At 26.8% G+C, this 17,934-nt stretch overlaps 1 protein-coding gene across 1 annotated transcript; it reads right to left on the minus strand.

Annotated features, from left to right (window-relative positions):
* Positions 1-3,695: 3,695 nt before the first annotated feature.
* Positions 3,696-17,472, minus strand: LOC119684383 (cAMP-dependent protein kinase catalytic subunit 3-like). The gene is made up of 4 exons (XM_038098421.1): positions 17,096-17,472; positions 16,239-16,355; positions 6,069-6,370; positions 3,696-3,848 (listed from the first exon to the last, which is right to left on the minus strand). Exons 3-4 carry the CDS (start codon positions 6,303-6,305, stop codon positions 3,696-3,698), a joined length of 390 nt encoding a protein of 129 aa, XP_037954349.1. The 5' UTR covers positions 6,306-6,370; positions 16,239-16,355; positions 17,096-17,472.
* Positions 17,473-17,934: the final 462 nt, after the last annotated feature.

The raw sequence follows: 17,934 nt of genomic DNA on the forward strand, positions 1-17,934 counted from the left end.
AAACAAATGAAGCCGCAACTGAAACGACTGAAAGTGCATCGCAGTGTAGCTGACAAATTCTGTATTGCAGAACTCCCAATGCTTTTCTATGGAAAATAATTTTTAATTAATTTATTAATTTTCAAAATATTCCATTTTACTATTTCCTCTCCATAAAAATAAAATTTGCAATTTTTTAACAAAAAGTATTTAAAAGAGTTAAGCTGAAGCCACTTCACTAATAGTTGTGAAGACTTAGTCCATTGGTAAACTTCGGTTCTTACGTGCAAAATTTGTGATAAACTCCCAACACAAATGCGGCTTCATGAAAAGCAAAATTAAGAGTTCACACTTTATCGGATCTTTGTGCAGTTTAAGTATCTGCACTGCTTTGTCACGTTCGACAATGGCTTGGACGCAAAAAATTAATTGTGCACGATACGAGCGCGTAAAAGAAAACTTCAACCGCAGCTGCTTTCTGCATCATAGCCGTTCAGCCCACCACGTTGTTTTCCTATTTTACACTTTCTCCAAATGCGAAAAACGTTTTCAATTTCCATTTCAACGCCATGAATGATCCGTGCAAATAAGAGTTGCATTTTCATCAGTTTTCCTAGAATTTTGGTTTCAATATTTTCTTCACTATTCCAACTTGCAAACCATGCAAGCATTTGCGCTTGCATTTTCGTCTACATTGAGAGTTAATAGAGGAGGATAGCAGCAAATACTGAATCTACTAGTTATTAAAATTAATTCAATCAATTTTTTTCAATCAAAACTTTTAGCTGATCTATTATTATTAATTAGGGAATTAGCACAGCGACCAACACATCTACTGTCCACCCTTCATGAATTCATAGTATTTTTATAAGTCCAATTTTCTGAAGTTATTGTTGTAATAAGCCTACCTTACCGAGCCTTATTTGTTTATCCGATATAAGATGCCCACCTATGTATTTCTTTTGTTCCAGCACATTTTTCGCTATCCTATTGTTTCCCATAATATTTTCCCTACACAACTTACAAGTCTTGTTAGGGTAAGTTCTCCATTTTGTGGAGAACTGAATAAGCAATGATAAGTATGATAAAATGGGTCCACATTTTGATAACATTTATTGTCTCTTCGGTTATAGATAATTAATTTGTAAAATTCATAGTTATGCCAAAGTTTGACTAAATCTCAAGTCAAAATATTCTTACTCGACGCATCATGTTGGTACAACCATACCACATGTTGGTTTTAATTTCTTCCTTATCACATGAGCTAAAATTTTGCTAACACAGTCCATCAGGTCAATTTAACTCATATTATTTTATTATTGTTTATTATTGATTCAAAGAAACTCATATAGCACTTACAAAAATTATAGAATTGTACTTAAAATTAAATTGACAATAACTTATTTGGTGTATGTCAGATTGGCATACAAAAAAACGGTGCATATTATTAACATTAATATTCATATGAATTTTTCAATAATTACTCTTGTCTAACTTAAAATACTTTTCATAAATTTATACAGGTTATAAGTATTGCTACCATTTAGCAAAAGTATAACTTCTTCATCAAAAAAAAATGGTTTATCAAAAAAAAAAAAAAAAATACGTCTATGTTCTCTGAAAATCGAACATACACCAATAATATGACATATATTTTCTATTTCATGATGATTACACAAAAAACAATCACTTTCAGATATATTAAATTCTCTGCCGATCAGTTTAAAAAGACCGCCTTTACATTTAAAAAGTAGACTCGATATGTCGCATTTGCCACAAAGGAATCGTGGTCACTCTGTTTGTATAAAGTTATGACATTATTGTGTAATAACTTAAGTTCCATACTCTGTAAACTGGTTATTGAAAAACCCAGTTCTAAAAATATATTTTTTCAATCTTTGACCCAATATATTCAATTGTTAATGGTAAGTTCAGCTAATATTCGAGAAAGCCTTGTGGAGAGGAGATTAAGAATTTATCTTACATATCGTATTAGTTTGTGTCTACAAACTGCGTTGGTAAACCCGTTTCTAAGTGGAGCATAAAATTTGGGGTTATTAGTGGGCAGTATTTTAAGAAATTGAACTGCATTCTATATTCCCATTTAGAATAATATAAATGAGTTTATCGCCTCTTTGAAGTCTATGGGGGAAAATAACATAGAATAACTAAGATAATTATGAAAAAGTAAGAACTATTTTTCGTTTTTTATACAATACAATAAACAGCCGAAGAATATCTGCTGACCAGCCAAAGCAATAAACTATCCAACTATCATATTTTACTAACAAATAAATATTGAGAAATTATATTCTTCCATTTAAATTATTTCACTACATTTTTGTACTCTATGTAGTTGTGTATTATCATATATATAAAATAAGATCCATATAAACGGATCTTACTATACTTTTACATAAATTTTGATATTACATTTATGATAGTTCCATCTTAATGTTAATAATTATATATTCTATTAATGATAGTAAATAGTTCTATCGCGGATAGGTATAATTAGGTCTTTAATTAATATACAGAACGTTTTTGGCAGAATGCTTTGGGCGCAAGGTAGTCGTCGGTGGACTAATGCCCTAATTGCTTGTTTATAAATTTTATATGGTCTTAAAATATTGTCCTAATCGTTCAAGTAACTACAATTTCTAAAGGAACAATATCAATATTTTTTAATCTTCTTAAATATCAATATTCCAATCTATGTTTTTGCATGTAACGTGGAAAATACACCAGTCGTAGAGCAATAGTGTTCCCGCCACGATGTGCATAAGCAGAAAATCGAATTTCAGTTCAATTTCCTTTAAAAAAGTTCAATAGCTTGTCAATTTTATTGCTTTTCAGATGAGTCAGTAAACATTTTATGTTTGCTCTACTTTCGGACAACACCTGAACATATTCCAAAATACAATTTTGAGTCATTCAGTATCTTTGCTTTTATATAAACAAATTTTTATTGCCTATTAATCATGAATGAACCTGGCACCCATATACGTATTTTCACAACAAATTAGAGAGATTTGCATTAGTAATTCGCTATTTATTAGGACGAAAATCAAACGAAAATTTAGAACAACACGGATTGAATGTGTAAATAAACAAATCGGGTTCGGATTTGGTTTCTTTTACATTCCGCAGAAATGAAAATCCCCAATTCAATATTTTTACATTTGAATGGAAAACAGTGAAAAACATTGAAAAGCATTTGAAAACATTGAAAAACAAAATTTTAATAAGACAATAAATGCAACAAAAATTAAAAAACTCATAAAACAGTCAACAATTTTTATTGTTTTTTCGGGTATTGGAACAAACAATTACGAGAATTGGTTGAGTAAGAAGACAATAACACAAATATTTTTGTGGATTTCTCCAGCGCATTCACTAGTCTCTGTTTGCTTCTATGTTTTTATTACCAAAAGTTGATTTCAAACAGGCGATCATTTAAATATTTACTAGGTGCGCTATGGTGTATAGTATATTCGAATTAGTTTTTGTTTACATCTAGAATCAAATGTGATTCATAGGGATATCACCGGTTCGCAAATCGTATCAAATCGAACAATACAAATTTTAATTTACACCTTCGATTTGCATAAAATTTAATTGAACGCAATAATATGATATTTAAAAAAGTTTAAAAAAGATAAAAAAGTATCTATATACATAAGCATAAAATATTACATTGAAGCATTACTTAACACTTAACACTCACCCACAGTTTTGATCATTTGAAAATCGTCTAAATGATATTTTCTAGCACTTTTGGTTGTTTCAACACTTTCGCTTTCATCATCTGTTTCATTACCATCATCTTTATTTTTACTCTCCTCTGAATCTTCTGTCTGTTCTGATTTCTGATATAAAAAATAATTGATTATTAAATTTTATTATAAAGAAATTACTTCTCTTTTTTTTAAAATATTTTTTTTTTATAATTTGTTAGTTTATTATTCATATGCCGCTGGTAACACTAACCAGTAATTTTGGATCAGAGTTTTGGACTGTTGATCTCAAATTTACAATCATTTTTTGCATAACAGTTTTCGCTAAATTTTCGAGATATTGCGCAAAATCTCGATCTACTTGCGAGATTACTTTGGGTTAACTTAGGTTGGAGTAGCGGCCTTGTATACCAAGAATACTCACTTGAGCACAAATAACAGCCTGTTGTGGTACCACAGAAATAGCGTTGGTTCGTACATAGAATGGAAGGTCAGTATATGACCAACGCCAAAAAGGCAACAACTTCCCTTTTAAGTAAAAGTAAATCAACCTGACAATTCTATAAATCTGGCTAACTCCCTAATATTGCAGGATGGTAGCTCAGACAGATCGGTAAAACAAAGAGCACTAAGATTTTTGATCTTCTTTTAGTTTAAATGGATACTGACACATGAGATGAATCACAGTTTTCTCCTCGTTCTCAGAGTCACAACCGCGACAAGAATCATTATAGAGAAGACCTGGTCTCATAGCATGCCTCCCTATTACGCAGTGGCCTCTCAACTCCGGTTCTTTAGGTTTTCTTAAAATTTTAACCAACAAAATATCGTTGGCTATTAAATATGTAAATATAACTGCAAGAAATTTGATATGAAAACGATAGAAATTGTGTTAAAAAATCATCCACATCTAGTAAAAATAATCAAAAAATCTACTTTATTTTTAATTTTTTAAAATTTTTTAAGTTTTGGATTTCAATATATTTATACGATATTTAGCTATATACAATATTTAAGTGCGATAGAAAGATTTGATATTTTTAAATAATTCTGTAAGTCTTTTATGTCCAGATTTTTCTAGTCTCAGCTATTATATCTGTTGATTTGTATCAGATTTACAATGATTTATCTGATAATAAATATACATAAATTTTCTTATAAATATTTCTTGTAATATATTTACATTAAAATTATGAATTAATACCATTAATTTTTTTTTAAAACAATATATTGTGAGAAACAAGTAATTACCACACGGACTACAATTTTTGCCTAACTAACGTTTTAGATATAGATAGCATATATACTATAAAGCCCTTATAACTTATGCCAACATCAAAACAGTGAGGAAGAATATTCTTTGAAAAAAATTACTTAGAACTTAGAACTATGTAAGAACCCATTAAATATATCATCAGTTTTTATTTTATCAATATTTATCGGTAGCGTATAATGATTTTTGCGATATACGTATAATCTATATATATATGTATATATATATAAGTGTGTATATATAACAAAAATGAATTCTTTCTATTAACTAGAACTTTTTGTATTATCAGGTTATTATAAAATTATTATAAAATTAGGTTTTAAAAGTAAACACTACTTTTTTTATTAATTTCCCACTGATATGTGTTGATATGACTTTTATTCTACAATACCATCAATAATAAACCAACTCATTAAATCCGAAAATGCTTACACGTTTTATACAATCAATAAAATTAAATATATTATTATATTTTTGATTAAGGGCGATATAATTTTGCTCGGGTAATGCTCGAGTAAATTTAAATAACGACTACGAATCTATACTTCGAAGATATTGAACACCGTGACCTATGACCTATGAGATCATTAAATGTGAAGTTACTTACATATAACTTACTTACTTTTTGAGCATTAAAATTATAATTTCTTGATTCTAAACTTATAGAGAAGAAATTTTAGTCACTATCCAACTGATTCAAGCTATTTGGAACACATAGAACTATTCCAAATCTCTTCTTCGAAAAAACAATTGTACCTATTGAGCTGTGAGATCTATATTATTTGCTAAACTGCAACACTAACTCATATAATTCTTATTTCTTATATAGTGTGATACAGTTTTTCTCAACGTGAAATGCAGTACATGAACTCATTATATCGTAGGTTATTATGGTACACAAATAAATTGTATTCACCTACAAACTTTTAGTTATTTTTAAAAATTGAAAATTGTACAAGTATTTTCCTTCTAAAAATAGTATGAAATACATTCTATAAAATACATAATATTTTTTTAGTATAACTATTAAATATTAATAACATGCTCAAACCAAAACACAAATTGTTATTAATACTTACACTCTGTTCTTCTTCTGCTTCTTCACTGTAATCTGAGTCTAATGGATCTGATAACTCACTGGAACCAACGCTACTGCTGGCACTTATACTAGCACCATTCGTACTCCCGCGCTTTGGGGCTACCTTAAATGTAAATGTTGCCTCTGTAGATACTGAAGACATTTTGTCGTACTTTGAAACCTTTCCGGTGCTCTGTGCTATGCCATATGAACGGGAACAGCAGGTATCTGCAGACATGCCAAGAAAAGTGCCAGAAATAATCAGCACTTCTAAATGAGTACCAAATTGACTTTCTTAAGTATCTGTAAAAAAACTTAAGAAATTAAAAAAATTGTTTTTATGAAATTCTATTATTTAAGATAAATCACAATTAATTAAAATAAAATTAAAAAAATGTCATTGTCCACTTCTTGAACTAATAACTTGTATGCAGTATCAAGTCGGTGCAATCACAATAAGTAATTCGATTTGACCTCTTTCAGAGCAATGTATGATGAGATATCTCATTCGCATTTACACATGAATTGCTTGCATAAATTGATTAACTCGACAATACAAAACTAAATGAAATTGTTTAGCAAAAGGCGAAATGAATAGAGTGTTTTTCTGGTATTCGACGAATAATAAAACAGACAACAATAAAATGTTTTATGCGATTTCAGAAGATTGAACACAGCTGAGGAGAATACGTATAGTCTATTGTAAAAGGGAGTAATATAGGTTTTACAATAAAAAAAATTCCAACAAGGACATTCAATGTACAAGTATTACTTACAGTTTAAATTTAGTTAATACATAATCCCTTTGTGTAAGTGTATAAGTTTCTGTATAAATATTTGAAGCGTATTTCAGAAAAAACGAGCCCCTTGTCACTGTGGAATAATAGATGCAGTTTATTGACTATCTATTGGAAAAGAGGTCATGTCACTGAACGTTTGTGGAACATCACAGAAAGGCAATGCAGAGTGTAAAACTTAATTTGATACTAAAAAATCGATAAAAAATTAATAACAGCAATAGAAAATGTGCACGTTACTACACATTTTCATTTAAGACAACATTTGTTAGAATTTTTTATAATTAACACTTGACGAGGAATATTAAATGAAAGGACTTAATCGAAACTTTCGCCCAACTTCAATCGAGTCTAATTAAAATTTTCAACTGTCATCGTTTATAATAGTTTTGACCTTAAAAATCATTTTTCGAGAATTTTTTGTATTTACCTTATTTTATTATAAACATATTTCAGAAGTGTTAATATCACTGAATAAAATATTTGTGAGAATATTTTTGGTGGCACAAAAAGTTAGATAACCTATCAGTAAATACTTCTTATTCTCTCCAAAATACCATCCATATATATCCATTCATTCTCTCATAGTAAACAGATAATTAACAAATATATATCACATGCTATTGAAGTTACTGAGATAATAAATAAACAATAAATAATCGCGATAGATAGTTAACTTATTTGTTGATAATAGCAAGAAAAAAGATAAAATCCTTTCTGAGTTCAGTTCACTGAAAACTTCAAATTAGTATTGACAGATAAGAAACAATGACAATTGCTAGGGAATTAAAACTGATTGGAAAAATATATATATATTTATGAAATAAACGTACTTGATTGTAGTTTTATGTGTAATTATCTGTAATAATTATAATTAAAAAAAAATTTTTAATATCTACTATTTTTGCTATTTTTGTATTCAACACCTGAAAGAATTTTTAAAGAAAACAGAATCCAAATGCGGTAATGAAGTGGTTTCCCAGTACCTGAAATTATACACGCTATATCACAAAATTACAAACCAAAATCTTTCTTATATAAAGGTTTTTAAGATGTTTTTTGAGCCCCATGAGAACTATCGATATCACAAATATGATAACCAAAACCTTTCTTATAGGAAGGTTTTAAAGGTATTTTTTAAGCTGCATGAGAACTATCGATATCGGTAACTATGATTTGACAGATAAGAATGTTAAACCTGTTTGTTCGGTATGATTTGGCAATTAAACATGAATCGTGTAAAGCTAGAATAATACTTCTAAATTGTGGAAATTTACTTTGACAAAAAAAAAAAAATATGTTCGTAATGTTCATTGAACACTTCGTTCATTTTACGGTCAGCATAATTAACCTGGTTAACAAGCAATTCATGCAGTTATTGATCGATTTCGCACTAATTTTACTCTTCTCGATTCAAAATCATCAATAATTGACTATTTTTTGCAGTTTACACGCTATCGGCATCTTCGGCTCTTATTTCTTTTGAAATGAGAAGGGAGCTGCCATTATGGTGAAGGGCGAGCGCTATCGAACCATGCTGACTAAATTGTTGGCAACAATTTCTAAAAATTAATCAGTTCAACTATAACGACATTTGGTTCCATGATCGATTTTACAAATGTATAATAGTGTTTTTCATTTTTGAACCCTGCAAAACGATAATAATAACAAGATAACATTTCTATGTTAATAACAATATATGGTATATGAATTGGACACAAAGATCATCCGATTTATCACAAATTTTTTTTTGTGGGTGTTACGAAACGGATAATGTTTAGCGAATAATCCTCAAACTCTTAATGTTTTAAAGACGATCAATTTCTGCTGTGATTCTTGTCAGCTATATACGGACAAGTCAACGGAATTTACTACAAAAGGATTTACTTTTGTTAGATATTCCGTAGAGATATGTATCTTGAATGACACAAGTCAAAAAATATATTGAAACCAAACTTTGATCAAAGTCTCAGTCTCATTTGTCATATGCGACATTCATTATTTTAGAAAGAACATGTTTGGTATCCTTATTATTTACAAGTATTTGATTATTTGTTACTTAAAGAGTTCGAAACTATTAATCATTAGATATTGGTTAAACCGACAGTCTATTGTATTCTTTTCAAGAAATTATAATAGCACACAATAAATCCCATTCTAGTAATAAAGTTTTAAAAAAAAGTTAGCAACACCTTCTTAAACAGATATATATCTATTACTCATATATAATCCTATTCCTAATCCTATTATGCTATTGGCATGGCAGTTATGGACTAGGCGCCTCAACAAAAACCTAGCGTCAAATTGTTAAATTGTTGATGAAGAAATTGATGACGTCGGATATACATGGAATCCTATCCATGTATATCCTAACAACATGAAACAGAATACGATTTAGATCGATAGTAAAGGTTTTATAATCCAACAAGAGTTAAGGAGACAGTAAATAGATTTGATCTCACTACAAAATCTATAGACTATTCTCAACGATCTGATTATATGGAAAACTACTTAAAAATAGGAACCAGTAGAAAAATTACTAAGCTCCATATTTAAATAATTTTTTGAATATCATTGAAAATTATTAAAATTTTAAATTTTATTGTATATTACCAAATCTCAGCTGTTGGACTCACACCTTGAACATGTTTTTTTATATAATAAACACGTGATAAACATTTTTTTAGTGAATACATAAATATTTATATTATATATGTTTTTGTTCATATGAAAGAAAATAATAAAAACATATATTTTATTTATTAGATAAATGAAAAAACCACATTTAAATTCGATTCTCTTTTATCATTTTCTCGGAATTAAAAATAAAATATATAATCATATTTCGTTCATTTGTATCTTATAAATATAAAAGTATAAAAAAAAACGCCTATAAAATTAAACTGTGATAAACACAAATATTTTGCAAATATGTGCGATGAACTCTGAATTTGTCATAATAAAAAATTCTACCACACTTAACTTTTATTTCTGAGGTAAATTTTAATTTGAATACAATGTAAATAAATTTTTATTCATATACGGAAAAATAATAATAAAATATAATTCCAGAAGGCAATAAAATAAGACTGAAATCGTCGTATAAAAAAATTTCAAGAGACCTCACAAAAAAATAATTCTTCTGAAGATGTTTAAGTGATTGCAGAGAATTATTTATTAATCAAGACCCACTCTCACAAAACACTTTTCAAAATAGCTGTTGACGGTTAGTTAACACGTGTAAGCAATAGACAGACCTATTGCGTTTTATTTCTACCCAAAACTGTGTATTAGTGTTGATTCAAAACGGCACTATTCCGATTCAAGGATATATGTTTGTGGATTATGTTTGTTATGATTTGTGGGAACAATGTCTAGAGAAAGATACAATAAAAATAGATTTAGCAATGCATAGTTGCTCGAAACTAATGGCAAATGAGATATATTAACATATATATTTGTTATGAGAAAAATATTTGGAACTTTCGATTTTTGTTTGGTGGACTCTTCACCCGATAGATGTTTAAATGAATTACTTTAGAGAGCTGTAGGATTTTATATACTGATAACTGGAAAAAGTATAGTTCGTAATAAATTATTTGGTATAGAATGAAATATTTTTACTTATTCGGATAATTTATAAATGAATACTTATTGCAGTATAAAGAGCAATTTTTATTTTTACCAAAAATAAATACAATTTAAAATTTTTAGGTATTTTCATATATAAGCATTGTATGTAATTAGTTTCATTATGTATTTAAAATAAATTCATAATTTTTGCATTTTTGTGAAAAATAAAATGATTTATTAATCGCTTATAAAAAATGGATTTTTCATCCATTTGTACCAGCTTTGGCAAAACTTTGAAAAATTTTTCACATTCTTTTATTTCTAATAATTTTATTAAATTTCTACATTTTTTTAATTTAACTTAAAGAAAATAAATAAAATTGTTGAATGGTTTATGAATGATGTTTTGTTTATTTCATTAGTAAACATTTTGCATATTCAAAAATATTTTTTAAAAATTTATGATTATTTAAAATATTCAAAAATACATAAAATAAATTATGAACAGAAAAAAATCACTATATGGAAATTCCATAAACTTACCATCACTCAAAAACGAATCGATAATCTCTCATTGAAAGCATTTTCATTTCCGTTTTTTGTTTAAAAAATCTAATAAAAATAAATAAATGCCAAAATCGTAAACGATAACAATTCTTAAAAGCCAAAAATAAATAAAAATAATAAATAAATACAAGTAGAGAAAACTAATTTTGAACCACAAAACCCTCTTTGCGTAAGCAATTGGCAAAGGAGATGAAAATCGGGAATAAAATAGCCAAAATAAAAAAAAAACAAAAGAATTGATAATTGAAAGACTTGACTCTTTTGATGGATGAATTTCTGGACCAATACAAACTTTTCTAAGAAGAAAGTAGATACAGAAATATATTTTATTGACAAGAATTCAAAAGAAATTTTCCACTGTTGGAGAAAAGTCTTTATAATATTATGCTTTCTTTAGTACATAGTCTTTAGTATAAAGTCTGTTTACTTGCATATTAGACTTATACATTACATACAAATCATTGTATAGACAATAACAATTATATGTTATATAAAAACAATTTTAATAATTATAAATGAATGAACATATATATATACATATAAGTATTTGTATATATTAAAATTGCTCTTTACGATTGACTTTTTTCTGTAAATATATCACTTTTATCAGAATTTAAACTAAACTTTATCAGAATTTATGACTTTTCCTACAGGATACTGTAGACTCAATTACCACTTAAAGAATATAGGTGAGATAGAAAGTGATTCTTGTCGACTCTGTTATCTATGCAACTGCCCAGCGGCAGTAAGAAGTCGACTTGACTACCTTTGAAGGGGGATCTCGGTCCCATATCAAAAAGATTAAATCAAGCCCACAACAATTACGAGATTTATAAATGGTATAGAATTGTTTTAGTTCATTCTTTAGGCGCACAATAGATCCTTTAAGTCGGGGTACATTCATATTATTATTATATTTAATAAATATTATTATTATATTTAATAATAATAATAAAAATAATAATAATAATAATAATAATAATAATAATAATAATAATAATAATAATAATAATAATAATAATAATAATAATAAAAATGACTGATAAGTTCAGTGTTGTTAGAACTTCAACTGAATAAATTCAACAAATTTTCAGCATTCGTATATAAATTAATTATATTCTATTAAATTTCCATTAAATTAAATTCCATTGAAATAAAATTAAATATTCAGCATTCGTATATATATTAATTATATTCCAATAAATATGAAATTTTAAAAGTGATTTATAGAACTCTGAAATAAAAGGAGAAACGGGTAAACGCAGAAAATAAATTTCAGCACATTTCATTTCAACGTACTTTCCGTATATTCATCTGGTACCATATATATACGAGTACATAAATATGTTCATATAACAACCATATATAGGGAGATATACTGCAAATAATTCTGTGTTCAATATTACAACTAACTGTAAACTGTAGGGAACATCTTCTTTCATCAAGTTAGTTCAATAGCTCTTTAAAAAAGATTCTTCCAAATTTTGTCTAGTTCGTTTGCAAACTACGTAAGCCTACTTTAAAAGACCTGAGATGTCTTCGTCAATCCCTCACACTTTAGAACAGTGGCATATGTAAATTCGTTGAAGACTAGTGAAGGTAAAACAATATGGTATTGATTAAGTGTTTAATATGTAAAGTATACCAAACATAAGTTCGAAACCTTAGATTTAAAATATTGGTAATTAAATTAATTATATTAATGCACGAATTTTAACTAAGACCGTGTACGAGTTAATTGAAAGAAATAGTAAATTATGTCGGTATAGCAGAGAATATTGGTATTCACCAGAAATTCGAGTAGGGTCAATTATATAAAAATTAGGTTCACCATTTTGAAAATTTTATAAGATGTTTAATAAATAAATAAATAAATTTGAAAACTTTTAACCAAAAAAAAAAAAAATAAGTGCAATAAATAAATAAACAAACATTTACATAAGTGCAGTGCAAAAAATCCCTAGGAAATTTCAATTTACTCGAACTTGCACACGACCTACATAGTACTATATACATATATATTTTAAAATCCAGTAGAAAACATAAAAATTTCCTTTGCAATTCTTTTTCATTATTGTTCAAGTATTTTTCAATTAATTTTATATGTAAAAGACTAAGGTTTTACATATTTATAAATATATTTAAGCAAATAGTCATAGATGAGACTAATTTACCGAAACCATTCCTCTTCAAGTCTGACTTAACTATCATTTCACCTTCTCACCTTCTGTTTGAAACGAAGAGGTTAAGTATTTTAAATAAAAATTACGGAAAGTAATAATAAATTCAGAAGATAATATACAAATAAGATAATATACAAATAAAATTTAACAGAAAGTTATATTTTGGTAGTTATTAATAATGATGTTACTAAAAAAAATAAAGTTTTCAAATGTCGTTACTTATTCTCAAAGAACTGTGAAGTTGTTAAAACGGATTAAACCAACTTAAAAATTATTTTTAAGACAGTATAAATATAAATGTTGACTGTAAAAATAAGCAATAATTGAGGATTCACCTAATCACAAGTTTTATAAATACTTGGACTCCAATGAAGTCAGTACAGTAAAATCGAAGGCTTACTGACGTCAAAGCCATTTAAAGCACTCAGACTAATGGGTTTGTTTCTGTCATTCTTATGGCCTAAATTTAATCGTTCAATGCTCTGAATATTCAATTTTCTCACAAAATTTTTAATTTAAATTATTAATCACTGAAAGATAAAAATTTTAAGCAAAGTTTAACAAATATACAAGTATAAACATTTCATCAAATCTGATAAACAAAAATGCTGGCGTCAGAGGTGATTGTATATTAACATTATATATATGACTTCTTATCATAACTGCGAACTGAACATCTTCGTAATTGACTTAAGTCCCACGTCACTATTATAGAACTTTTTTTGGCTTCATTCAAAATTTCTACAAGATTTATATTGTACTTAGGAACATCTACCATATATAACCGTATTAATTAAAATTACCTATGTGTAAACCCGCACATTATTTTGATAAGTACAAATTGAATGTGTGGAATAATAATTGATTAATCTGAACTAAGATTAGCAATGCCAACTCATATTAAAAAAACACTTCTATCCTAGGAAGGCATATTTTTTAGGTCAAACGAAAACTTCATCATTCGAATTTATAGCCGAATTTATATCCAACCGAAATATATTCTTATAAAAATTTATCAAATTTTGATTGTTTATGATTCACACAGTTTATTATCTATTTGTAGTATGCAGAGCTATTAGACTCAAAGTGAAAATGGATGGATAGTATTTTTTTTAATACTAAAGAAGGTATTTTAACTTCGAGAGGTGATTGCTTGAGCAAGGACGAAAAAATTGAACAACAAAAAAATTAATATGTTCCGAGAAACTGAGATTCCCTGTTTTAAATGAAAAGACTTCTATTATTAAAGAACCTTTATTTAATGTATAAAATATATCTAACAAAAAATATTTACAATATAATAAAATACTGTTGTAAAATTGAACAAATTAAAAAAGATTACAAAAATTTTAATATAAATAGATTAGGTTAGGCGTAAGGACGAGTTCTCTAAAGACTTTATGTAGACTGCCTATAGATTAATTGTGTTACGCTAGGGCTCTTAATTTAAAATGTTCGCCTCCTAGCGATTTCTTTTGTAGAGTGTTAGTTATGATAGGTGTTTTTATGATTCGAGAGGTACCTGTATTATTTTCAGCAACTTCTTTTTCGGAGAATTTTGTGAAGATTTTGATATCTGTTTTTGACAGTTCTTTAGTGTCTTAGGTTTTCAATGAAAAATTATAACAAGATATTATTTACTTAAACTTTTAATAGTTCCTGCTAAAATATTTATATCTTTCTTAAAGTTTTTTATAAACGTCATTAGTTTTATTTAAATTTAAATAAATTAAATTAAAATCTGAATGATTTAAAATATTTTTGTAAATTCAATATTTCTATATACATTTTTTAAACCGATTATTTATACACCGATTATTTATATTTATGAAATTTTAAAATTTCAGCTATAAAAATGATGTAAATAACATTAAAAACATTAGAGAGCATATATATTTCAAATTATAATATGAATTCTAATATTTTAAAAAAAAATTATTGCGCTTGAGTTATACATATATGTATATATCTACAACTGTAGACTAAAGATAAGGGTCGAAATATGAATAAATTATGGACCAATAACCTAAAAATTATAGTATATATTTTATTTTACGTATTAAAGTAAGGTGTTACTTTTTTTTATATAACTTAGATGATCTGAATAATGTTAATTTCTGAGTAGAAAATATTTGCTTTTTTATTCTTAATAAACTTTACCAAATAAAAAAATTTTAGACAATTTGTTGCTAAAGTGACCAATTATCCAAGTACAATAGTAGAATAGCTACTTGGTGATATGGTAAAACACTTTACTCATATTCATTTACTTATCATTTAATCGTACATATGTTATGATCATTTTTCAATACACGAAATCAAAGGAAAATATGATGCCCTAGAGACACAATCATACCATATATTATTATTATAATTAATATATAATACAGTTAAACTTCCATAACTCGAAATAACATTTTGCAAAGAAAAAGTTCGATTTATGAAGACTTCTAGTTAAAAAATTTTTGGTAATTATATGTAATTTCCTCTCCAATCCCTGTACTTTATTTAGTTCGAGTTATATTCAAGTTATAGATATTCGAGTTATGGAAATTTGACTATATATATAGATTTAAGATTTCAGCACAGAAATACAATAACACAACACACAAAATCAGATGGGACTATTGTTTTGGAGGTAATTTGTTTCTGCTGAGTTGTCGTTTTTTATGATATGGTCTGTATCAATTATATCCAAGTAAAATCAGTTGGAATCGTAAACAAAGAGCACAAAGATTTTGCAAAAATTCTAGTTAAAGTTATGACAACTAAAATAATAATTAATAATAAAATTTCTTATAAAATTATTTTATTTCTTTTTGTACATTTTCTAAATAAAAAACTGTTTAATTGTTTAGTCTATATATTTATTTATGCATATATATTACTTAATATACATATATGTATGAACTTTATATATGTATGAAATATTTATTATTGTTATTAAAATTTGTATGAAATTAATTTTTCAAAATTTGTTGGAAAATATAATTGGTCGCTATCAATCGATATATATTTGCATTATATTAATTTATATACTTCCGAACTTACCAAAAATGTTTTTCCTATATTTATTGACTGTGGTTTTCGAGTTTCCCAAAGCAAAATTAACACTGGAATTATTTTTCCGCTTACGAAATTTTTATAAATAAACTTTTGAAAAATCAACTAAAAATAAAAGATACAGTCAGAAGTCTTCAGAATATAAAGACACAGCGGGCAAAATCAATTTCGAAAATCAAAAGAGTTTATCAGTATAAATTTATAATGCTTTATTCAAGAATCTATTATAATTAAAATTGCCATATGATTTCATATACAAAATAAAAAACCTAATTATATAAAATTATTTAAAGCCTTAATTATACAACGCCAGGTCATTTGGAAGTGAAAGAATTTTGAGCTCATATTACAAAATGCATAAATACACAATAATAAAATATAATGTATATAATAATAATATATATATATATAATATAAAATGAAAAAGATATTAGCAATTATTCTATGAAAGGATTGAACTCACAGGCGCGTAGGGGCAAATTCTACATATTTAAGGATTTTAATTTATAAAAAATTAAAGAAAAGTTTAATTTTGCTCTATATTTAGCTATTTAAGTTTTTTAAAATTTTTCAGTTATATCTAAAAAATATTGATTAGTTCATTTTGAGGTAACTATTTTGAAATCGATTTTACAAATTTATTTCAAACAATTTATCTTAAAATATATTTAAATGGCTGATATATGTTATAAATAATTGAGTCGTATATCAAGAATTGCGACTATATATATATATAAAGGCTTCAAATAATTTTAGATGTCTTCACTCCATTATTGTGAAAAAAAAAAAATTTGTTATAAATTTAAATTTAATAATTTTGCTTAAAAGCCTTTATCGTTTCTTACTGGTTTCTTTATTAATAATAATTATTAAAAAAAAGTTTTAGCGCGCATTTCTCATTTATTAATGTCTGCAAAATGGTTTCGATTTAATGAACTGATTTAAGATATAAACTGAATTTTTCACACACGATCAAACCGCAAATTTTGCAAAACCACAAACGCAGATTACTTTCGGTTTATTGAATGAAATGTTTTTAACTGTAATTAATTTTTCTTAAATTTTCTCGTATTTCTCTGTTTTCCTGCTCCGCTGTTCCGGCTTCAATTTTTCAAACTACGCGGTCCAACGTTTGATTGAAAACTGAATTGTGAACAAGAAGCCCAAGTCGCAGCAGCCACAACTTTTGTTGTGCGCTGTGTCGCTGCAATGTTGAAAGTTGGCTACCTTTTCTGTTTCTGTTGCCGCTGTCTGCTGCCGCTGTATTTGTTTTTATTTTTTCAATTTTTGAAATCTTGTGCGCTATCATTTCTGGAGCATACGTTCAGTTCTTCAGAAGAACTGGTGGTCGTTCCTCGTTGTATAGTATTTCAACAATAAAACCAGGTATGTTATAAAATCAGCACTTCGAGCACATAACATTTCTATACAAATAACAATTTTATATATGGAAAGTGTAACAAAGTATTTTCTTATCTATAACGACCAACAAAATTATATTAATATAATTAAAATAAATTAACTAATAAAAAAACGAAAAAAACTGTTTTGCATTAATTTCGTTATTATTTAAAAATATATTTATATCAAAATATTCATCATAACAATAAAATAACTGATGTGTTAAAAACTATTTGGAAAATCGATAGTATCTTAATAAATTCTTTTTTTTTTTTTTTTTTTT

The sequence above is a fragment of the Teleopsis dalmanni genome, chromosome 1 (genome assembly GCF_002237135.1).
Source record: "Teleopsis dalmanni isolate 2A chromosome 1, ASM223713v2, whole genome shotgun sequence".
Taxonomy (NCBI): domain Eukaryota; kingdom Metazoa; phylum Arthropoda; class Insecta; order Diptera; family Diopsidae; genus Teleopsis; species Teleopsis dalmanni.

Coding starts and splice junctions, on each gene's coding strand:
- LOC119684383 (XM_038098421.1), bottom strand. CDS start 6,305: ATGTCTGCAGATACCTGCTGTTCCCGTTCATATGGCATAGCACAGAGC. Junction 3,849..6,068: donor AAGCAGAAGAAGAACAGAGT/GTAAGTATTAAT, acceptor TTTTTATATCAG/AAATCAGAACAGACAGAAGA.